A 25,977-nucleotide genomic window follows, 5' to 3' on the forward strand; every position below is an offset into this window, starting at 1 on the left:
GGAATAGCACATGAATGGTGGGATCACAGGATGATAACCATGGCCATTCCAGATTCACTTCCCATGTGGAGTTCACCATTAGGCTAATAGAATGATTTGACAGCAAAGATCTGGCTCAACTCAAGCTCAGAGGATCGATAGAAGAGTATATAACTGAATTTCAAAGGATATAAATACTGGTTACCAACATATCCGAGCGACGCTTGGTTGTGCTCTTCATGGATAGCCTCTAGGACCCCTTGAGAGGATGGAGAAAGGCACTGAATCATCCTTCCCTACAAGAAGCCATAAAAAAGGCTAGAGACATGGATTTTGGATTAACAAAAAGAAAACCCTATAACAAGGAAGTTCATATCCAAAAGGAATCTTTTGCGAACTCAATAAGGAATCTTCTGCAAGACCTAAACTTGACTTCGACACAAGGCAAGAAGTCAGGAGACAAAAAATTATGCTTCATTTGCGAAGAACCTTGGGTCCTTTGGCATCAGTGTGAAGGGAAAGGATAAATTCACTATATCAAAGTAATGCCTAACAGTGAAGATGAATGATACACTCAGTCGAAAAATACACTCTGTCACAGATGCATTGCTTATTCAAACACTTTAAGTAAAATGAAACTTCAGTCAGCAGATGCTGCATTACCTCTCTGATATCACCAGTTCAACCTTCACTGTCACTGCTCAGATCCTAAGATAGTTCCCACCTCAGCTATATGCACTTCATTAGTCCCCATGGAGATGAATAAGCATCGAATGAGTATAAATGGCCTTATACATATTCAAGTGAATTATATGTTGCCAACGTGGCTGGCAAGTCATTTGATTTCAGCAGTTAGTCCTACTGGATAAGGTGACAAATTAGAATTTTCAAAATGCTTACTTGATTGGTTTGACAAAGTATAAGCAGATTATTTCCATAGGCTGTCAAAGGCTTTGCATTATGTCACACTTCTTAGATGAGTTCGAAACAAAGTTTAATAACAAGTCAACCTGATGTGGGGTCTAGGATAACCAGTGTCCATAGCTTCTCTTGGAAGTTCAACAATGGCTTCCTCTAGTCTGATAAAAATCATTTAATAAAACTATGGTATCCAATTAAATTTTCTACTAACACAAGTATTTTAGGTATTACTTATTATCTTTATCTGCAAAATTTCCTTTCTTTGTAGACAAACACAATTTATCACAAGAATTCAATAATTACATATATGAAAAACCACAATGATTTAGACAAAAGAATGCACAGTATTGAATGATGGTTGCAAACCTCTTCAAATTGTTGAGCCATAGATGGAGGGCTAACAACCAAGAAAGCATAAGCTTCTAATTGTGCGGGCCAGCCAGTCATTTTAAGAGGAAAGCTCTGAGGCCTACAAGTTAAACCATCATAAATTAATCACCAATTAGAAAGTATCACTCCATGAAAGATGTAATAGACATCATTGTTCATTGCAGAATGTCCACATGACCATAAAAATAATTTACTACTGTTTTAGCTTCCAATGATAACATGAAAAACAAATAATACCATGTATGCAAAATAATAAAACTAGGTCTATAAACAACATCCCAGATGAAAATCTAAATTTTTGTCAAATATCAAAAAGAAACTGTTCAGTACATCAAGTCTCTCAAGAATTCAATTGGAGTGGATATTTTGTCGTGAATAATTTAAAAAGCTAAAATATGTTATCCAAATGACAGCCGTGGACAGCATTCTATAAAAGGAATGTTTTCCATTAAACATGTACTCAATCCAGATGACTAGTACCCACATGAATTCAACCTATTCAACCTATATTTGAGATGTAACAAGTCTATTGTTTTTATTCATTCAAATTATTGAAGTAGATGAAACAAAAAATTGATGTATTTCAATATGATAGTACCATGAGCAATTCCCATACGGCACAGAAGAAATAGTCTCTATGTAAAAAAATAATAATGATATTCATATAGAGAGCAAAACAACTTGACCACATTTTTCAACTTATGAAGATAACACAACTAAAGGATCAAATCCCACACAACTATTGTTCACGTTGTACTTCCTATATATCATCTTGAGGTTTTAAACTGAGTCCAAACATTTTTCTATTTGATAAAATAGATCACCTCAAATGCAATACATGCAATATATGCAATCTTACTTACACGTGAAGCGTAATTTTACAGTATTATAAAATCGATAGTCTCTTAATATTGTTACAATGACTTTTGTCAAGTCCATAATTTTGGAAGCGTTCTTTGATAATTTGTTAAAACACAAAGATAAGATAGCCAAGAACAACCAATGTGTGATTCTATAAGTCAACAGAATGGTGTATTATTGATGTTCAAGCAATGCAAATACATTGAGTTCAAGATGAATAATCCAAGTCGTTAGTTATGCTGTCCATATTTGATGGTCTGTCTTTTACTAGGGATATTGTCAGCAATTGTTCAACAACTAATCATAATTTATATTGTATATTATACTGATTAATGAGCCCTTAAAATTTATATTATTCTACATCCTTGTTATATACATAAGGTTATTTGTATTATAAAAACTCTCCTAACAAAACCAGTTTCTATCCACATTACACAATTATACAAATCAAGTGTTTTATGCTTTATATTATCATTATTATGAATGAATTGATTGCTTTCTAACAAGAATAAGATATAATGGACTAGTAATCTGAAATTGGTTTGGTACAGGTGTTTTTGTGTATTTTAAAGGGTTCAGAAGGATCAGAGATGTTGTGCAAGACATAACCAATTAGAACAGTGTAATTTGTTATGCAAGATGTTGGTCATGCCATGCAAAATAACAGCATTAATATTCAAGCCAGCAGCCTTCTAGAGCATGAAATTAAACTATTCTAAGAAAAATGTCACACTTATTGCACAAGACAAATCTTCCATGAAAGGTGGCTACTAAGTCGTCCAACACAACCAATGTAATAAGCTGCTCTGTTTTGTCTTTCCTTTTTTGTGTTTTGTGATGATTTTGAGATGACAAATAAAGTGCAGAAAATAAAGTAACTTGCAGGAAACAAAAACTCAGAAAAATGACAAAATTCAAAAATATATGAAGCTAAAGTTTCCAGATTTTATTTCTTATCTGATAATAAACTTTTTCCTGAAAGTAAGAACAACCTAGATCATTAATTAACATTAGATATCTAATTCAAACATATCTAGGAAATACGGCATGGCAATAGTAATAGTTGTTCATAAAAATTGCAAACTATCACTCCAAAATGGATGCCTAACTCTAGATAAGATAAGATAAATGTATTAATGTCCAACAAGAGACCGCCAAAAGGGTCCAAGGGACTGAAAGCTTACAAACAAGGAAACAACCTACAACAGAAGCACCAAACGGTGCCCGCAAAAGAGTGAGCAAGAAAGCAAAAGAAAACCGCGAAGGAAAGGACTAGAGGTCCTTCATCGGTGGGAAGAAGTCCAGGACCAAAAGGTACGTTCTAGAGCGACCAGGAGCCCTAGTTCATCTCTGAATACTGCCAAAGATGGAGTGCCACTGACGAGTGAACCCACTGTGGGGTGTCACAAATCTGGTGTGGCTAGAGATCAAATTACTGTGTGGCCGCTTCACACCCCTAGCATGAGACATGGGCAGGAAAAAGGCAATGATAAGCTGCTCCAAGGCCTCGCTTTGAGGGAATAGGAGCTATAAAGTGTGGTCACGAAGTTGTATGGTCTCACAAAGGTAAAGCATAAGGCATCACTGGTCGGTGTAACGGAACAAAGTTGATAGGGATTTGCACTCTCTGGGTAGGCAGTAAAACCTCCCTCTGATCTCGTAGTAGATGGGACAGCGGAAAATGAAGCGGCTCTCAATTTTTGCCTTCCCCAAATAATGGAAATATTGTCATTGATATCAAAGGGCTTGAAAAACATGGACAAATTGTTAGTGTAAGAATCATCAAGTAAAAGATTCAAGGTGATGAACTAATATGCAAACCAAAGAGAATGGTGGCAGTTTGTGTATACAACAACATATATATGGATAACGGTAGTATAAACAAATGACATCTATAGATGAAGGCATTAATGGAATTAAGAGGACTCATTAGCAAATATATTAGCATTGAAAATATTAAACATCGCACTAAGACCAGATGTGTCTTACTAGAAAGACCAAAAGATTTGAATGCATTAGAGGAAGTGATTTCAATGAACGGGGTGGATGATGAAATTACTTAAGAGGTATCTAACTCACTACAGCAATGATACTGAACTTGCAACTACCAATGACAGTAATTATAGAATAGTTTGTAAGATTGTCTATAAGATAGCACATGTGAGATACAAGGCAGTGAATGTTATCAAGCAACAACATAAAGGTTGAAGTTGATGAAAGTAAGAGTATGCAATCCAAAAATACTACGGCGATAGAATGCTCCCAGCACTAAAACGATGAGCATATCAACTTGCAGCAAACTATAACAAGCCTAAAGAAGTGACATAATAGTCAACAGCAATTTCAAGTTGGAAATCATCAATCTAAAATATCCACCTGTAATGTCCCTAATTTTCAATAAAATATTTTAATTAGGTAAATTAATTAAATGGTCCTAAAAATTAAATAATATCACAAGGACATATTTAATTAATAAAGAGGCCCAATTTGTTAGCCGACTAGATGGTTCCGGCAGTATTATGTGCTCTGTAGCCGACGGTCTGGCGGTGTTTCTGTATTCTGTAGCCGACGGTCCGGCGGTTCACTTATCTCACCGTCCAGTTTGAGAGTCTTAGTGGAAGCGAATGCCGGAAGTGGTGGCAGGAGACCCCGGAGGCAGACCAGATTAAACAGATTTTGATGCGGGCACAGGTACATTGGGCTATTCAGCTTCCCATCTTTTCCATTCGGATGTTCGAATCAGTATTGCGCACCATGATAGAGACATATAGTGTCCAGAGCAGAACAAGTACATTCTTGTACAAAAAGCAGCGGATGACGGTGTCCTTTAAACCGAGAGATTTCACCAGGGTCTTCGGCATTCCTGGCCCCGGCGGGAAGAAAGTGGAAATAAAGAATCATAAACTATCATAGGAACGGAAGGAGCATTGGATAGCTCTAGTATCCAGGGACCTTACACCCATGGAGAGGGAGGCAGCAGTTCAGGGGACAAGGTGCAGAGGGCTTCGCAAAGACTTTATTCGAGAGGGTCATTGGCGTTGTATCATGGACGTCATCAAGAGCAGGTTGATAGGTGCCACCCGAGCTTCAGATATCGTATTGCCACAGATTGTGTTTATGAATGGTATCATGTAGGGAGTGGTATATGATTGGGCCTCAGTGCTTGCCGACAGGATGGAAGAATTCATGACACTTCAGCACCGAACATTTTTCATGCCGCACCATGCCATCGGGTTGTTTCTAGAGGCAACAGCTAACCAGATCCCAATGGATGGCTTTGAGGCTCCTCCAAGGGGCAAGTTGGCAGACGGGGAGCCTCCCATATTCTACTGGCAACACCTAGATACAGGAGGGTCAGCAGCTGGTCACAAGAAAGTACTCCGCGAATTGGCCCCTTCCAGAGAGACAGATAGCGGACGGGAGGGCACTTCGATGAGTGACGGGGCTGAATCTGTGGAAGAAGAGGAGAGCACATCAGCTGAAGTTGACGGTGAGACAGCAGGTAGTGGGCCCACATTCTTTACCCCGCCTCAGCTGTCAACTTCAGCGCACTTGACTACCTCTTCGATAGTCATTCCGACCTTTGGTTAGCGCCATGCCCCGGTTCTTATGACTCCTCCAACGGAGGCAGATGTCCCACAGACATTGACGGAGGTGGCTCCACAGGCAATAACGGATGCCGTTCCACGGATAGTTGCTGAGTCATTGTCGACGGCTGTAGTGGAGGTGATTCCAGTTGCACCAACGGATGTCACCCTTGCAGTCCCACCGATAGCACAGTCACCACTACCACAGTCTGAGCCGCAGGTTCGGTTGGAGTTCATTGATTGTGATGCAGTGGTCACCGTTTCATCATCTTTTTTAGCAAAGGCCGAGTCAGCCCAGCCAGTACCGGAGATGAACATGGAGCTTGCGCAGGTCGACCAACCGGAGGTAATGGATAGAGCTAGTGAGTTTCTGAGGCAGCAGTTCCGACTCACTCCGGCGAAGCGGGGTCCCTCCATTCAGTCTCCTAGGCGTTCAGGAACATAGCCAGCGGAACCCCAGCCTCAGGAGGAGGGAATGCCACATGCCGTGGTTGCGCCAACAACACAGATGGCGGCACCGGATGTGGGCATGGCTCCCGCTGACGAGGAGGGAAACAGTGATGCAGAATGGTCATTGGAGGCCTTCGCCAAGGAGGACTATGGGTCAGATGAGGACAGGTGTCGGGATTACCTTAGGACTATGAAATTTGCATTGAAGAAGGTCTATGATGTGGCAATTCAGGCCCTGACTCGGCGGAGGGAGTGGCACTTGATCAGAGCATATATCCGTGGGATTTGTCCTCGGCGATTCGAGACTTTCTTTATAGACAAGGGCTGGCCGGCAACGGAGACAGCTGAGATGCTGGCAGACTGGGCCACGGAGCCGGAATTGGGACCCATTGACACTCCTATGATGAAGCTGGCACATGAGGTTGTGGGACTGTACAAAGATGTTTACTACGGTCGTCAGCGTGCGGAGGCGAACAGGGTTGCAGCAGAGCGATCATTGGCAGCTGAGACTGAGGCTAGACAGAAGCTAGCCACCGACTTGGCCGACCAGCAGGCAGCATGGGCCACAGAGCGGGCAGCACTACTGGCAGATTTGGCAACAGCGGTGCAGGAGAAGGACTTGGCTAAGCAAAGTACAGAGGTAGCGGTTCGAGATAAGGATGCGACTGAGCACGAGATGCAGTTAGCCAGGACGCAGGCCATGGACGCGGCACTTCTTCTAAAGGAGGCTGTTGAAGTCAACTCTCAAATTCAGGCAGATCTCCGCATCAGGACAGAGCAGGTGTATGAGTTACGTCGCCAACAGCACACCTCTGGGACGCCCCCTTCTCTCTAGTTTTTTCTGTAGTCTGTAAGTTGTCTCCTAATTTTGTGAGTCGTCAGGAGATGACTGTTTTTTTTTGGGGGGATAGTGTTAGCTAACTGGATGGTTCCGGCGGTGTTTTTGTATTCTGTAGCCGACGGCCCGGCGGTAAATAGTTGTAGTGGATAGAATAATCGTGGCCGACGGACTCCTTCGAGAAAGTTCGGCGGTAGTATTTATATCCCATCTGGGATCATTGTAAATCATCATTGATCTACTATTGCAAATAGAATTCTCCTGTTCATGTTCTAGTGTCTATATGCGTTTATTTACTTTACCTGTATGGTAAACATTTATAGTATTATCTAGTATTTGAATGATTCAGCAGCACATCCTGATCAAAGTATTATCTTCAAATTTCTTTGCATCAAGCAATCAGTTTGAAAATTTCTTTGCGGGCATAGAAGTTGGAAGCCTCGCGGGCAACAAACGGTTTGCGAGAGAAGAAGATAAAGCCCCGCGGGCTCTCAAGCGATCACCTCTCCGCCACACAGGCCGCGGGGTAGAAAGATTAGCTGCGGGTCAAGAAACTTCAACCTCCTCCACCAGTCAGAGTTTCTCCTCCGCGCTGCAAGGGAAAAGACTTCCGCAGGGAAACAGAGACATAAAGAAGAGTTCTTGTTCTGCCAGAAGGAGTGTGTGCAGAGGGATTTGTGGTGGATTGTAGAGGAAGCAGTTAAAAAATAAAAACTAAACCAAAAAAAAAAAGAAAAAACGACGACAGAATCAAGTTGTTCAGAATGAGTGACAAATGATGCCAAAGCGAAGGGGACACATCCGTGGTTGCCAAAAAGAGTGCAGAATCGGCAGATAATGATAGAAATGGTGCATTTCGTGCACCCAGGGCGCTGCCCCTTGACCCCGCTGGGGGCGTTGCCCCCTGGACCCCCAGTCGTGGCGGATATCAGTCGTGGGAGTCTGACCAGTCGAGAAGAGTTGAAGTTGTTGCAGGCATGGACTTTCGGTGTACTAGAGGCAATGGGAGCAGGTGTTGGCTATGAGGCTATCTTGGTGGATGCGTAAAGAGCTCGGGAGGAGCTGATCATCCAGTTGGAGGCAGTGCAGCGACACTTGGGTCGGGGTACCGAGGAATTGAAAACAGAGAAAGCAGCACAGGTGGCTATCACGGTCAGTTTGAGGAGACAGTATTCTGTTAGCAGAGGCTACAGATGTAACGGGATGAATGTGGAAGTGATGTGACAGAAGCAAATTTTTCTTGTTGTAGTCACTTTGATGATATATTTTGTTTGTTAATTTGTCTAAGATATGTTGTAATTGTCGTCCGGAGACGACTTTCTTTTTGGGGGGGATGGTGTTAGCCGACTGGATGGTTCCGGCGGTATTCTGTACTCTGTAGCCGACGGTCCGGCGGTGTTTCTGTACTCTGTAGCCGATGGTCCGACGGTATTTCTGTATTCTGTAGCCGACGGTCCGGCGGTGTTTAGGTATTCTGTAGCCGACGGTCCGGCGGTGTTTTGTATTTTGTAGCCGACAGTCTGGCGGTGTTTCGGTATTCTGTAGCCGACGGTCCGGCGATAAATAATTTGTAGCAGATAGAATAATTGTAGCCGACGGACTCCTTCGGGAAGGTTCGGCGGTAGTATTTATATCCCGTCTGGGATCATTGTAAAGCATGAATAATCTACTATTGCGAATATAATTCTGCTATTCGTGTTCATTGTCTGTATGTGTTCATTTACTTTACCAGTACGGTAAACACAATTTTTATTAATTATCCATAGGTGTTTTCCGTGTCGGCATTTTTTTGTAAACCCTCGGGAGTTTTCTCTAAAGGGATATTTATATGTAGTACGTAGGAAGTTAGTATGCGATTTGGATTATTTTCTTTGTAGTGCAAATTCCTATTGGAGTTCTCTATTGTTAGCCATTTCAAAAGTGAGAGATCTTCCCTACTTGGCTATTCTAGTTTTGGTGGGATTGAACCCTCACCCTATTCCATCGGTGTATTACTTGGCTCAGATCTGGCAAATCGGAGCACCACCTTTGTTTGCAAATATAATTACTATTTGGCAACAATATTGCTTATCTCTCTGTTCTTCTTGTGTCCTGTGGCAAATACTCATTGTATATTTCTTGGCAACATACTCAGAAGGTTTTACTTTTCACTCAAGGCACCAAATGCACCATCTTCCTATGTTGGGTCATTCCTTCACTCCATCTTCCCCTCCTTCCCACGTCATACAATCTTCCTCCAGTTCCACACTCCACCGTGCACTCCATCGTCATACAGTACCCACTTCTCTTCTGTATGGACTAGACCCCCACCATACAGCTACCTTTACTACTACGATACAACATTCCTACTACTCTACAACATCCATCTAATCTCACTATACACTCTGTCTATTCACTGTACAGCCATTCCCATCTCTATGAACTTCCATGCAATTGCAAACCGTACAGCAGACAACTCATAGACATCATACGAATTGAGTATCTCCCACCACCATACGATCTTATCTCCCTCCACCATACAGGTTGTCCCACTTGGCAGTTTGACTATGTACAGACCCATTGACATTGTCTCCACCATACGTCAAACACACCTCCAGAGCGCCACATTCAGCTCCTAGGTAGTTCAAGAACATTACACTACCATATATTAATCGGAGTTGGAAACTACAATCATCGATCAAGGAATAAAGCAAGTCAACAACCAATAATAACCACTTGAAAGGAGATTATATTGCAATAAAGCACAGAATTAAATCTGCAAAGATCTTTGAAGAAATTCCATTAAATTCATATATGTCATCGAGTGTCTTCAAAGGATTGAAGGCCAACTGTAACATTCATAGTAAGACTAAGAAAACATTATTAGAAGAAGTTTCCTGCAGCGACAAAATCTGGAGAGGAGGAAACCTTGTTATTCAGCAACTACTGTGTAAATCCAAAATACAAAATAGTCGATGACATACATATCTATAAAGGAGGATCATGTGCATATACGCAAACAGCGAAAGCCACGTTTATTATCAGCTGCAATACTCGGTACAAGTTCTACGGCAATCATATGTATTTTGTCTCATTTGTTAAACCAACTAAGAAGCAGGGACATAAGCTAGCTCTGATGATATGTGACAAAATCTCTCTATATACTAGTTGTAACTCTGCCAAAGCCAAAGATGTCGTCAGATTTTCGAACCTTAGTCAGTATGGAATTGTGGAAGATAATGATAAAGTTGGGATTTAGAAGATACTGGAGCTGTCGGTTCAATCAAGTGAATAAATTATTAATGCATTTCTTAATATGTTCGATTTGTTTGAAGGTGTGTGGAAGTGATTATTGAATCAATCATGAAGACAGCGATTTGTTCAATACAACAGTCTTCCTAACTAAAGACATAATAATGGAATCGCACACTTATTATACAACGAAAGGTATGAAGAGCACACGATTATACTAAGAGGGGGGTGGGGGGTGAATTAGTATAATAAAAACTTTTGCCAATTTAAAACTTTTTATCCAAATAACTTTAAATGATGTAATCAATAATTATGCACATGAACACGATAACACAAAATTTACGTGGAAACCCAATGCGTGAGAAAACGACAACAATAAATGCTTTTATATAAACTTTGTTCTTTTGCAATGTATTGTAGGCTTCGACCTACTTGAGGCTACGACCTCTATGTCTATGAGCATTGACTCACTGGAAGCTCCAACTCCCACACTTTGCAGGCTTCGACTTACAGAAAGCTCCAACTCACTTTGTTATCTTCATAAGCACCAACCCATTGCACACACACTTTGTTCCACCCTGATAATGTTGCTCACTCAACTGATGATGGATGCACTATATCCCGATTAAAGTCAGCCAATATTTATACTCTTCTTTTTTGCACTTATATATTTGATACAAGTATTTTTCACAAAAGTCTGAATATCTATATATATTTTATCTTCCTTTCATCCTTTTTATTTATCTCTATAATAAATATATAAATTAGAAAAATCTATTGAGTCACAGGGATCGTTTTCTACAAATGTAATTACATTGTCATTTTTATAAGTATATTCCAAATGCAGATTTGAAGACTTATAAATATGAGAGGAGACATGTCTCTATGGTTATTCATCATTAGACATTAATAATATATTTACAATAATATAAATAACCATATATATAATATAATATGATATATATATATATAATATATTATATATATAAGAATATTTGTCTAAATGATGATTTACCATCAATAATGTATCTAACTAAAGCTACAAACTCAACACTCCTTAGCTAGGGAGGATTGTTATAGAGCATATTATGCTCTCAAGCATATGGAGAGATATCATATCAATATGATATTCCTAGAATGGCATATCAACATATATCCATCAACTTAGATGTTATCCTTCAATATAATCCGAAGTATGATTCAACAAAAATTATCAATCATATGATATTCAATATACTTATATTCTTTTGGTATGTGCACTGGCATCAAATCCTTGATGCCTACCAAAATAATATGTTATATCTTAGAAAAATGTGCATTATATGATCTTTGGCACTCTAAGACAACAATTGAATGTAGTCTATCAGATAATAGAACAACAAATATAGTATCATTAATGTCATGAATCAATAATTGATACATGAGAGGAACTGTCACAATATATATAGCCCAATCAGGGCATGATCATAAAGTATCAAATAGCTTGAGATATCAGTAGGTAAAGTGAAATCATATATATATATATATATATATATATATATATATATATATATATATATATATATATATATATATATATGTATATTTATGTTCCATATACTGATATCGGATCCAACCGAAGCTATTACTTTAACACTCCCTCTTAGCGAGGGAGGATATGATCAATTTCTTAATCTCAATAAAATTTGAGTTTGCATCAAAAATGCTTATACACAATTATATCCCTTCAGGAATATATACTATCTAGTTTCCGGCACATTCCGGGACACAAACATAGTCAATCAAATAATCAATCTTTGATCTCATAATTTCCAGTTCAATCCAATACTATTATGATTTACTTATTGTCATGACCTCTGGCACAGTTCGGGACATCAAGTTAATGTAGTCTATCATGACAATGGATCAAGAATACAATACAAATACCATAGTATCATGGTTTCCGACTCATTCTGAGACAACAATTTAATGTAGTTGATCATGATACGTTTTGTTAACATGATTATCGGCACATTCTAGGACAACAACTTAATGAAGTCTATCATGATAACATGGTCAAGCTATTGCTAAGATCGTCACCTTACAATAGTGACCTCACAAATATATCAAATGAAAGATCATCACCTTTTATGACATAAATCACAACATCATCATGTAGTAACTCACATGATATCCACTAAGAACTATCATCGGTAGAAATTGTGTATCAGCTGACGGGTCCCTTCGGAAAGGTTCTTGTTATGTAGCCGACGGGTCTCTTCGGAAAGGTTTTTGTTATGTAGCGACATGTTGTATATGGCCGACGAACTCCTTCGAGAAAGTTCTTTGGAAAGTATTTATAACCCCTTCGGGAAGCATTGTATTCATCTTATGATTCAATCATAATGTACGGGTTGGCATATGCGAATAATAATAAGAAGAGTTATGTTGTTCGTATTCATGTTCATTGTCTGTGTGCAATTCTTAATTAACCTATGCGGTAAACATTTGGCGTCGTTGCTATGCCGATGGTGTGGACCTGGCGATCATGACGATGCTAAGTGCCCGAAGTCCGGAGTAAATTTGATTACTGTCGGGATGGATGAGGAAGAAGTACTAGCAATCACTCGGAAGCAGGCAAAGCTCTACCCTGATCCGACGGAGGAAAAGAAGAGACTGGAGGAAGCCCGCGCAGAGATCTAGAGAGCAATGCAGGTAGAAACGGCAAACCTGAAGGACACACTTGGTACCTCCGTACGAAACTACGCAGAACAGAACACTGTACGACAAATATTGCAAGCTGAGGTACCCGTCAGGATAAATGATCTATTGCTCACTATGCCTTAGCTCCATACGGCACTCACGAATATAGTTCCGATTGCTAAGCAACTAGTAGAGCAAGTATAGCAGACAAAAAGGAGAAGGAAAGTGGCGCAAGTGCAGAAGATCCGATGCTATTAGCCCTCTCATCTAGACGCCATTCGGCAATCGTCGAAATGGGAATTCTCGGGATTGTATTGATGGAAACGATTGTGGACGGAGGGTCCGGTGTCAATGTTTTTCCTGAAGACACCTGGAAAAGCTTGAGACAACCGACATTATGGCCACCTACATTCCAATTGTTAACGGCCAATCAACATGGAATCAAGCCATTGGGAGTCCTTACACCACAACCAGTGACGATTGGAACACAACCATTCTTGTTGGATTTCGTCATGATCCCACTGAAGCGGAGAGGATATGATGCCATTCTGGGCCGAGGGTGGTTGATACAAGCCAAGGCAAAGCACGATTGAAAGAAAAATACTTTATCACTTGAAAGCAAAGGCCGGAAGTATATCATCGATCTACACACTCAGATGGTTGGAGACGAAGCTCTATTGTCGGATTCCGAAGGAAAAGAGGATGAGAGGAGGCAGAGTATGGAACTCAATCAGGATGGAGTCCTACAATTGGAAGGAGATAACAATCTAGATTCAGTAAATGGTCTTTACCACTAGCAGATAGAGGATTACGAGCTCTTTCCAAGTTGTAATATGCTAAGGATCGACGAAGGTAAGAAAGAAGAAGGAAATGAATGTCCGAAGGAACATGGAGAAGCTGAAGGAGGGAATGAATGTTCGAAGCAACACAGAGAAGCTGAAGAAGGAAACGCGGGTATGACTGAAGCTGAAGGAAAGAAGATACAGTACGAACCCGAAAGGAGGAAAGATTCCACTGTACGACCGTGCAAGAAGAAAGTATTACGTCGAACCACAGATATAGTAGAAAGGTGCCAACAACAAGGAAGACACATCATACGGTCCGCACAGGAAACAAAGCGGAAGGGTTCAATAAAAGTTGTAGCACTACAGTGTGAATGTGTTACTGACAGACAGAAGGGGCAGCTGATGGAGTCGATGGTACGAAGCTTCGGGAACAAACTGGGCGATAGATCGTGTGCCTTAAATAAATTTGATGAGCAACAATTGCAGGCACAGGGGGCCACAGAGGGGACACAGAACCGGTGCAAACCATGGCACGATAGATATCTGAAATTGAGCAAGTTCCAACTAGGACAATGGGCGTTGAGGTATGACAGATGGAACGAGATCAACCCAGGCAAGTTTCAAATGAAATGGGTCGGGCCGTATCAGCTTCGGGAAGTGGGTGATAACGGAGCAATAAAACTATGGATGCTAGACGGAAAGGAAGTTGCCGACGCAATGAAGAGGTCGAAGTTGAATGTCTACCATGATAATGCACCTCCGCAGACGAACAACTGAGAGAAGACTGTAAGTACTGTATATATGTAAATATTGTACATAATTGTTCCAAAAAAAGTGAAAAAAATTTTAAAAACAAAAAAAAATTGGAAAAAAACTGTACGGATTTTGAGAAAAGCCATTTTCCTATACGGATTTTTAAAGGAATGCAGCGTATGGAAATTGCAATTGGGAATGCAAGGTGATTGTATGGATTTTTCAAGCATATCCTGTGTACGGATTTGGATTGCAAGATCACAGATTCTGAAGATTGGGGTGTGGTTTTTGGATGGCTTAATGCAAATTGTGTGAAACATTTACCCTTGCCACCGTACACATTTGATAGTTCTTGTACAGATTGTAGGAACATTACCAGGGGTTTGCAATTTATCCTACACATTTTTTTCTCTGGCGTACAGATTTGGGAAGGCCTGTAACTTGCAATTTCTATACAGATTTCTCAGGCAAAATTTGGTGTGCGGATTTCATTATATGCTTGAAATATTGTTGTTGTACGGATTAAGCCTTGTGCGGTTTGAGTTTTGCATAATGTGGCAGATGGATTCTACAAGTTTGGGCATACGGCTTCTACATGTTATTGCATTCAGATTTTGAATGGCATTCCAGGTTATTGCATAAGGAATTGGCGTAACATGGCAGAGGGTGGCAGGGGGTTTTCTTAAAAAAATAAAAAAAATAAAAGCGTTGACAAATCAAGCATGCTTAGAATGAGTGACGAAGGATACCAAAGGGAAGGGGGAGCATCAGCGATTGCCAGAAAGAGTGTAGAATCGGCAAAAAATGACAAAAATAGTGTGTTTCATGCAATTTTGTGTGGGTTGCCCCAGGACCCCGCGGGGGCGCTGCCCCTCGACCCCGTCGAGGGTGTTGCCCCCTGGACCCCCAGTCGTTGTGGATATCAGTCGTGGGAGTCTGACTAGTTGAGAAGACTTGGAGCTGTTGCAAACATGGAGTGTCTGTATACTAGAGGCACTGAGAGTAGGTGTTGGCCGTGAGGCTGTCTTGGTGGATGCGTAGAGAGCTCGGGAGGTGTTGATCATCCAGTTGGAGGCAGTGCAGCAACACTTGGCTCAGGGTACCGAGGAGTTGGAAGCAGAGAAAGAAACACAGGTGGCTATCAAGGTCAGCTTGAGGAGACAGTATTGTGTTAGCAGAGGCTACAGATGTAACGGGATGAATGTGGAAGTGATGTGATAGAAGCAAATTTTTTGTTGTAGTCACTCTGTTAATGTATTTTGTTTGTAATTGTCGTTCGGAGACGACTTTTTCTTTTGGGGGGGATGATGTCGTCAGTAGAAATTGTGTATCAGCCGACGGGTCCCTTCGGAAAGGTTCTTGTTATGTAGCCGATGGGTCCCTTCGAAAAGGTTTTTGTTATGTAGCAACATGTTGTATGTGGTCGACGAACTCCTTCGGGAAAGTTCTTCGGAAAGTATTTATAACCCCTTCGGGAAGTATTGTATTCATCTTATGATTCAAGCATAATGTACGAGTTGGCATATGCGAATAATAATAAGAAGAGTTCTGTTGTTCGTATTCGTGTTCATTGTCTATGTGCAATTCTTAATTAACCTATGCGGTAAACAAGAACCAAGTTAGAGGGTGGACCCACCATAGTTGCTCCTAGAGGGTGGAACAAGGGTTTTCACCTCAAACTTCTCTCTCACAAAGGAGAGTACATTACAAAGAATTTGACTTCAAACTTCTCCCTTATAGAGAAGAGATCATTAACAAGGCAAAATTCTCCCTTTGAACAATGATCTTGGGAAGTCAAATCCTCTACTTACTCCATTAGAAGTTCTCTTCGCCCAACGATGTTTGTCAAACTCCCTCTGAATTTGATGTCAATCTTCCGACATTCTGGTGACAAGTCGTCACTACACAGGGGTAGGCCCATCAAAATCATGCAGTCACACACATGTATTCTTAGACTCCCTTCTCTTCCTCCTATCTAAGCTTCGATAGAGGCTGATCTTGACGATCAGAGGGTGGAGGAAGCCACTGAATCAGAGGAGATTATTATTCCCTTAGTAGCAAATTGTCTTCTCCCTGAGGAGAGGTTGAATAATTTTGAACTTGTTATTATCCCAGCTCCTCCAGTCCCTCCTCTTAATTCCTAGAAATATGTTCCTATCAGTCCCCCTAGAGAGTTTGCCAGGTTGAAGAGAAGATGCAGATTAGTGTTCCCCTAGATGGAACGGCTAGGACGGATGTAGAAAAGGAGATTTCACTGGAACCAAACTCTTTTTCTTTTAAAGCTAAATATAAGGGAAGCAAACATAAAAAGTCGATTAAGTCAGAGCCCTTCATTCTTGGTAAAGGGGAAGTAGTGAGGAAGAAAAGAGGGAGACCTTAGCAATCTGAAGGTAATCCTAAATCCTCTAAAATAGCTCAAGAGAAGCTTCTAGACTACTATAGAGGATTCTAATCCCCTATGGAAACTGATATATGAATATTTGCTATGGATATGTTTAAGTTGGCATCCTGGAATGTCAAAGGATTGGAATCCTCTAACAAAAAGTATATTGTTAAAAGATTTCTAAGATGGGTGAAAGATGTTGATATCCTGTTATTAAAGAAGTTAAGGTTGTTGGCTTTTCATTGGAAATTGCCTTAAGGAGCATTTGGAAGGATGCTTCAGTTTTTTCCACTAATCACCAAAAAGGTAAAGGAAGCACCTCTATTTTGGTAGGGCCTAAAATGAAGAAATTTATCTGTCAATTGGGGTGTTCTCCTTGCAATCGGATAACATGGGTTTCTTTCAAAGTAAAAGACTTTGAATTCAGTGTGTTCTATTTATGCTCCTAATGAATCCATTGATAGGATCAACCTTTGGCAATGGCTCCCTTCTCTTCCTAACTTTCTATAGATCATGGGTGGAGATTTCCATATGATAGAACATGCTCACGACAAGAGCGGTGGATGTAAATTCGATTAGAAAAATAATGAAAAATATATGTGGAACATGATGATTAATAAACTTAATTTGATTGATCCCCTGGCTGGGCTTAAAACTCATTCCAAAGGCATATGGTTTACTTGGTCAAATTTCCAAAAAGAAGATAAGAGAATCTACTCTAGACTTGATAGAGTATATTATAACAAAGACACCTTCAGCTGTTCCAAACCTCAAGGTGATAATCTAGTTGAAGTTGTCCCCTTTTCACTTTCTGATCATCATCCCACCTTGGTGGAAATCTTTAGGATTAGCCAACCTATTCATCAACATAAGAAGCATAACTCTTTTTCTCTGAGTACTCTTCTTGATGATGAGGATGTTCAGGCTTCAGTCTCAATCATAAATTGGTACAACTCCTTTGTTTGGCAACATAAGGACCCTGCAAGTAAATGGACCTAAAACCTCCATTCATGGCAGAATCTGTTTAAAACAGTGAGCAGGAAAAAAACTAAAGATGTTAGGGCCCAAGAGTTCAAGTTGGTTTTCTTCCTCCATGAGGCTGAAGTATCTGCTCAATCCTATCCCTTCAACAATATAATGGTGGAGTTAGTGGCCAAAGCCAAACAAAACCTTAGGAAACTTTAAACTAGGAAAGCTCAAGGAGCCAGAATCAGGTCAACGCTTAATTGGTTAAATTTTGGAGATAAGGGTTCTAAGTTGATCTTTAAGATCTTGAAATCTAACGAAACAAAGGATAAGATAGATTGTTTGTGTTACAGATCCGAGATCTATCCTTGATGCCTTCTCCAAATATTATAAAACACTTTTCAGGTCGGAAGATGTTAATAATTGTATGGAAGGAGCCAGAGAGAATATCCATTCTATTATTCCTAAAAAACTCTCTAAAGCAGATTCACTACCACTAGAAGCTCCTATCAGTCTTGAGGAAATCAAAGGAGCTCTACAAAGTATGGCCATAGAGAAAGCCCTGGGGCCATATGGCTTACCAGTAGAGTTCTTCAAAATAAACATGGAGTGGATCAGCAATTAACTCAAACAGTTATATGAATTTGCACTTAGCAGACGATCTTTAGGACCAGAGATCAATGTTGGTCTTATTAAACTTATTCCCAAAACTGGGGATAAAACTCTTATAAAAAAACTGGAGGCCAATTACATTACTCAATGTTTCATATAAGATCTTGGCCAAAATTCTTGCAGCACGGGTGAAGAATATTCTTCCTAAGATTATCAATCCTACACAGACTGGATTTGTTAAAGAACGCTATATATTGGAAAACCTTATAACTTGTTGGGAAACCATGGAGTGGGCTAAATCTTCTGGATAGAAAATTGGTATGCTCCTCATTGACTATGAAAAAGCATACGATAGAATTGAATGGGGTTTCATCTTGATGATGCTTGAGGCCTTAGGATTCCTGCAACAATTCTATCGTATGGTCTCTACCTTAATTAAAGATGCTTCAGCAACTGTAGAAGTTAATGGGGATAGATCTGGAACATTAAGTCTATCTAGATCAATTAGGCAAGGATGTCTATTGGCTCCTTGCCTCTTTGTTATTGCTGCAGACTCCTTGCATTTTTTGCTTAGAGATCATGCTCTTTCCCCGAAAATTAGAGGCCATATTTTACCCAATCAAGAGAAAATAACAAACATCCAATTCGCTGATGATACTGCAATCCTTTTTGTTCTTGAGGAAGAAAATATGGCTCATCTCATGACTAAGTTGGATTTTTTTTGTAAAGCATCAAGCAATAAGATATCTATTAGTAAATCTATCATGTTAGGTTGCGATGAGACTCCTCCAACCTGGTGTGTGAAATTTAATATTGGTTGGGGAGGTCCAAATCACATAGTTAGATATCTTGGTATTCCTTTTGCAGTTAATCGTAATATCAATCACATGTGGTGTTCGATAAAGGATAAGGTGACTGAGAAACTTAACAAGTGGAACACCACATATCTAACCATGGCTGGGAGGATTCAAGTCTGCCATAAGATTTTGTCTTCATATACTGTGTATTTTTCATCTGCTTTGTTATTCAATGTGGGACAATTTTGTTATCTTCAAAGGATTATTAGGAACTTCTTGTGGTTAAATGGGAGAGGAGGTAAATTTGGGCATGCAGTTAGATGGTACTAGTGCACTATGAGTAAAGATAATGGTAGATTGGGTCTTAAAGATCTTAGACTTCAGGGTATTGCCTTAGCAAACAAATGGATTGTGAAAGCCATTGAGGCTGATGAACCATGAAAGATTGTGATGTCCCCTCGTCTAGATCTTAGATTGAATGTTATAATCTGCAACAAATCGTTAGTACAATAGAAAATGTATAATATTATGTTAGAAATATTGAACTAATAGTATAAAGACTACCCCATCTAACCCTTCCTAATCCTTCAAAAGAAACTCTTCTCAAATCACTTAACCCTCTACTGGGAATTGCTCCCCGATTAGTCAATCGTCATATAAAGAGAATCTTCCTAAGGCCTCTTTGGGGATCTCTGATTAATAACCTGGTAGAGATCCCACCCCTACCAAGCCTCTTATCTCTGACATATGCATATGTTTAATCATTACAATATATATTGCCTCTAAGAGATTCTCTGCAAATCTCTTCTTCTAGATTCAATTCTAAATTCGACATTCAAATTTCAAATTCCCTCTAAACTCAGAGTCTTCTCTAGGAGAGACTCGACATCCGTAATGAATGTCCTCTGTCCAGGCTCTGTTGGATCTCTCAGAGAGTTATCAGTTCTCTTATGTTTGTAATTCTCTATATAGAATATTTTAGTCTTAATTATTATATATCACCTACCTCTAATCTTCTTGGTGTTTACCGTACGAGTAAATTAAACAATGCATACAGACAATGGAACATGAACAGCAGAATTCTTTAGATTATTCGCATATGCCAGAACATTACATTATGCTTAATAAGATAAGATGAATGATAGTAGAAGATGATTTACAATGATCCCAAATGGGATATAAATACTATCTGCTGAACCTTCCCGAAGGAGTCCGTCGGCCACAAACATTATGTCCGCTACAAACTATTTACCCGTCGGCTACAGAATACAAAAACACCGACAACAATCATCCCGTCGGCTACAAAAACACCAACGAAAATCCAGTCGACTGACACCATCCCCCCCAAAAGAAAAAAAGTCGTCTCCAAACGACAATTACAAAATATCTGAGATGAATTAACATCCAAAATACATTAACAGAGTGACTACAACAAAAATTCTGCTTCTGTCACATCACTTCCACATTCATCCCGTTACATCTGTAGTCTCTGCTAACACAATACTTTCTCCTCCAGCTGACCTTGATAGCCACCCATGCTTCTTTCTCTTGTTCCAACTCCTCAGTACCCTGAGCCAAGTGTCGCCGCATTGCCTCCAACTGGATGATTAGCTCCTCCCGAGCTCTCTACGCATCCACCAAGACAGCCTCTCGGCCAACACCTACTCGCAGTGCCTCTAGTACATAGAAAGTCCATGCCTACAGCAACTTCAAGTCTTCTCCACTGGTCAGACTCCCAAGACTGATATCCGCAATAACCGGGGGTCCAGGGGGCAACGCCCCTGGCAGGCTCGCCACCAAGACCAAATTAACACTCCAAACCCATACAAAAATGCACGGAACAAACTATTTCTAACATTTTCTGCCAATTCTACACTCTTTTTGGCAACCACTGATGCTTCCCCTTCCCTTTGGCATCATCTGCTACTCATTCCAAACAACTTGAATCTGTCGTCGTTTTTTTTTTTTTTTTTTTAAGAAAGCTTCTTGCCACCTTCCCCTACCGAAATCAAGACACCTCTGAAGGAAGTTCATGGAATAAACCACCGCGGAAAGACTGTGACGAGAATGATCTGCAGGGACAACTGATGTCCACGGAAGGAAAGACGCCCGCAGAAGGGTGAAGAGAACATAACGCCTGTAGGAACCTTGGCCTTCTTCAAACACGCCCACGGAAGACTTCCCACGGAATGCAAGACCAATCCTGTCCGCGGACGGTCAAAAGCATCCACGGAAAATAGAGAAAAAACCCTCTGCGGAAAGATGAAAAACATCCGCGAGAACTCGGCTACTCTGTGGGAAAAACTCCAGACTCATCCGTAGAAAAAACAAGTCCCTCGATGCACCTGTATACGCTTGGATGTATCTCCTTCAACCAAATACTATGAATCCATTCGGGTTGAGATTCCAGCCAATCTGATGGTAGGGGATTCGATCCCAAGACTTGTAAAAGTCCGTTCTGGCAGTCCTAGCAGCGGGATTTAGGTTTTGTTTTGCTTTTGTCAATTCTGAGCTATAGAGGATCAGGGCTCAAACAGATGCAAGTCGTATGTCATATTGTTAGATTTAAAGCCTGGCTACTGGAGACGCACACTGAGCTCTCCTTTCGGTTTATTTTGCTGCAGATGCCCTTCTGGCCGTGACCGATGATGGATTCCATCCACCGTTTAGTGTGGTGTTGAGGCTCTCTGAAGAACTAGTATACAGCGGGAAGAAGGTTTGTTATGGAGAACCCCGCGGGAGATTGGTTTATTCACAGAAAGAAAAGAAAATCACTGCCAAACAACAGTAACAACCTCCCGTGCAAAACAACAGTAACAACCTCCCGCGGCAATTGACTTAGCGGTTAAAGCGAAGCCCGCGGGGAAAAGGCCTCCGACGGTTTGCATCCTGCAGACAGGGGAGTTGGCCACGGCAAACTCCCGCACAGATGTGCCCGCGGGCCATCTCCCGCGGAGAGTTACTCGCGGAACAATCTCCTACGGAGATGTGTCCGCGGGCCATCTCGAGTTTCCCGCAAGGCATTCTCCCGCGGCTTCCTCTTTTTTTTTCTTTTTTTTTTCTTCTTTTTTTTTTTTCAAAAATAAAAAATATAGAGGTACATCAATTTTTCCTCCAGGCGTCGCCATTCTGCAACGACGACGATGAAGGAGCCCTCAGATCATTCGGCGATGACTTCTTCAATGACGGCGACAATGTCGAATCATTCTACAATGATTTCTTCGACAGCGATACCAACGGGGATGAAATCTTCTGGGCGCGGTATGTTTTCAATTTGGACCCGTTGACCGCCTGAGGGGTCTCTTCCCCGTCCAAGGTTGACAATTTAATTGCTCCATTGTCGCCAACATCTCAAATCTGGTATGGTCCGACCCATCTGACTTTGAACTTCCCCAGCTTGATTTCATTTCGCCCGTCATACTTGAGTACCAACTGCGCCGGCTGAAACTTGTTGAGTTTTTCATGCCACGCCTTATGTCTGTTCTATGTCACTTTCGTCACCCACTGTGCCTACGGTCATCGCTCATCTAGCTTATTTCTTTGTTGTCGGCACCCTTCAACCAATTTTATGATGCGATGCATTCTTTTCTTCTTGTGCGGTCCGTTCATCATGTACCGGACGATGGAATTTTTCTTTTTTCTGGGTCTATGTTGTATGTCCTTCCCTTCTTCAACCGTAACCTCCTTTGCGTCATCTGCTTCTCTATATTCCTCCGGACACTCATTTTCCTCCTTTTTCTCACCTTCGTCAACCCTTAGCATATTACAACTTAGAAAGAGTTCGTAGTCTTCTATTTGCTAATGGTAAAGGCCATTCACCGAGTCTAGGTCGTCGTCATTCGATCCTCTATCTAGTCTCAATATTCCTTCGTCGTCTGGTTCCATTCTCCTCTTTCCTTCATAGTCATTTCTTTCGTCATCACTGTCGCCTTCACCTTCTGAGTCTGATGATGTTGCCTCCTCACCTACCATTTGTGTAGGTCAATTATGAATCTTTTGCCTCCGTGCTCCATTGATAGGGTATTTCGTTTCCAATCATGTTTTACTTTTGCTTGCACCAACCAAGTCCGTCCGAGAATAGCATCATATCCTTTTCTTTTCAATGGAATGACCACAAAATTCAATAAAAATGGTTGCATACCAATGGTTACCGGTTGTGCCCTCAAGGTTCCTAACAGTTTGATCCCATGCTAGTCTGCTATGAGCAATTGGAATGTAGGTGGCCACAGCGTCAGCTTTCCCAACTTTTTCCAAGTATCCTCTGTCAACACATTCACGTTGGACCCTCCGTCAACAATTGTGTCTATCAGAACATTTTCCAAAATCTCCATCTCGACAACCACCGGATGCTGTCTGGATGTGAGTGCCAGCAGCATTGGGTCTGTTGTCGTCACTTCCCTACTGTCCCTTCCTGTGTCCTCCGTTGCTTTCGAAAACGGTGTATGATTCAGAATGGTCGTCCGTAATCAGGGCATTGTGAGAAGGTCACTTATCTTGACCGATATCTCTGTTTGTAAGATCTGTTGTACAATCTTTTGTTCTACGAAGTTCTTTGCCAAGGTGTCGGTGATGTCCTTCAACTAAGATGTCCCTGCCGACGATGCCTTTCCAATTTCTGCCTGCGCTTCCCCCAAGTTTCTTTTTTTCCTTCGCCAGCAATTTTGCTTGCCTCCGCTTAATTGCCAGAACCTCCTCTTCATCCATGCCAACAGTGATCAAGTTTACTCCAGACTTTGGGCACTTGGCATCTTCATGGTCACCAAGTCCGCACCATCTGCATAATAATTTCGGTGTGTTTGCCGCTGTACAATCCCGCGCAAAATGACCCCACAAATTACATACTCGGCATTGAACGATCGGTCGTCTGTTTGCATCATACTGGGTTCGACTTCGGCTCCCATTATTATTGTTATTGTTCGCATTATTGTTGTTATTTTACCCTCTTTTATTATTCCTGTACCCTCCGGATGTGGCACCTACGCTATTCGCATTTCAGCTACTGCCCGACGGGGAAGCCTCCTATGTAAGAAGCACCTGCAGAGATCCTCTTGTCTTCATGTTAAAGGGGCACTCTTTTGTCGAATGGCCAATGATCTAACAAATGTCACAGAATTGGTTCTTTGGACACGATCCTTTAGTATGACCGTCGGTCTTACACTCCGTGCACCATAGCTCACTGCCTTTTGGCTCCTTCTGCATGTTTTTAAACTCCATCATGCGGATCATGTCCTTCTGTAGAGCACGGACCTTCTTGATACTGCCTTCATCATCGCTGCTATCTTCTCCAGCAAGCTCGTCATCATCAGAATCAGATGAGCTAGTGTTCTTCTTCTTCTTTGTCTTCAGCTCACTTTCGAGATCCAATGCTCTTTTATAAGCTTCTGTATATGATGATGGTGGCACAATTTTCATTTTCCTCCGCAACTTCAAGCGTAGGCCTTCCACAAACCATCTTTTCTAAAGTTCGCCTGCCGGCTTACTTTCCATTTTGTTTATCAAGTCTTTTAATTTCCTCGCGTAAACGCGGACAGTTTCGTTCTTCCCCTGCTTAGTATTGAAGATCTCTGCTACAATTTCATTATCATCCCGAAATAGTTTAAATTCTGCCAAAAACTCCTTTTTAATGCTATCCCAACTGTTTAGCTTTTGTGGATCTGTATCAGTGAACCAATCAATTGCTACACCTCGTAGGGTGGCCAGAAATTGCCTCATCCAGTCGTCTTCATCAGATATCCCGTTTGCCTTCCAGATCATTTCACATGTTTTGCAATGTCGAATGGGATCGGCCGTACCATTGAACTTCGGTAGTTTCTCTTTTGGTCCCGCCATCATGATTGGTTTTTGTAAACAGGCGTTGCTCGGTCTTGCAACACTGACGCTCTTCACTCCCACACCGGCAGTCTGCACTCCCACACCGGCAGACTGCACTCCCACACCGGCAATCTGCACTCCCACACCGGCAAACTATTCTTCCACACTGGCGGACTGCACTCCCACACCGGCGGTCTGCACTCCCACACTGGTGGACTAGTCTCCCAAACCGGCAGACTGCACTCCCACACCAGCGGACTGTTTTCCCACACCGTCAGACTCAACAGCTGCCAACCTTGGTGAAGAAGGGTGTTCTGAAGTTGTCCCCTGCGGAAGAATATCCCGGACGAAGAGTTCACTCCACGCTCTTGCTCCGTCGGCACTTCGAGCCGTGCGAGTCGATGCTCTTCTGTCTGGATTCTCTTCCTTCGGCGAACACAAATTCAAAAAATCCTCCCATGCTTCTTCCACCAATTCCACCCGCTGCCGAGTTTCCTCCAACAATTCCTCCGCGCTCCTGTTTCCATCGGCAATCTTCTGGAATCTCCTTCGGCGCTCTGCCTGCTGTGCCAGAATTAAATGTTCTTGTGCAGTACGGATTCCATCTTTTCCCTTGGCATTATTTCGATCCTTGTTAAGCTGATTTGACATTAATCTTCATTCCTCCCACCTTCCAGGTTCATAGGGCAACAGCGCCAAATGTTTACCGTACGGGTAAATTAAACAATGCATACAGACAATGGAACACGAATAGTAGAATTCTTTAGATTATTTGCATATGCCAGAACATTACATTATGCTTAATAAGATAAGATGAATGATAGTAGAAGATGATTTACAATGATCCCAGACAGGATATAAATACTATCCGCCGAACCTTCCCGAAGGAGTCCGTCGGCCACAAACATTATGTCCGCTACAAACTATTTAC

At 41.3% G+C, this 25,977-nt stretch overlaps 1 protein-coding gene across 1 annotated transcript in view; it reads right to left on the minus strand.

Annotated features, from left to right (window-relative positions):
- LOC149570115 (Rubisco methyltransferase family protein) overlaps positions 1-25,977 on the minus strand; it is a 222,807-nt gene that overhangs the window by 34,622 nt on the left and 162,208 nt on the right. The window contains exon 9 of the mRNA XM_089822778.1: positions 1,267-1,369. Coding sequence (XP_089678904.1) covers positions 1,267-1,369 — 103 coding nt within the window. The remainder of the gene's footprint in view (positions 1-1,266; positions 1,370-25,977) is intronic.

Source organism: Cupressus sempervirens, chromosome 3 (assembly GCF_028749045.1).
Source record: "Cupressus sempervirens isolate cs-2001-9-10 chromosome 3, ASM2874904v1, whole genome shotgun sequence".
Classification (NCBI taxonomy): Eukaryota; Viridiplantae; Streptophyta; class Pinopsida; order Cupressales; family Cupressaceae; genus Cupressus; species Cupressus sempervirens.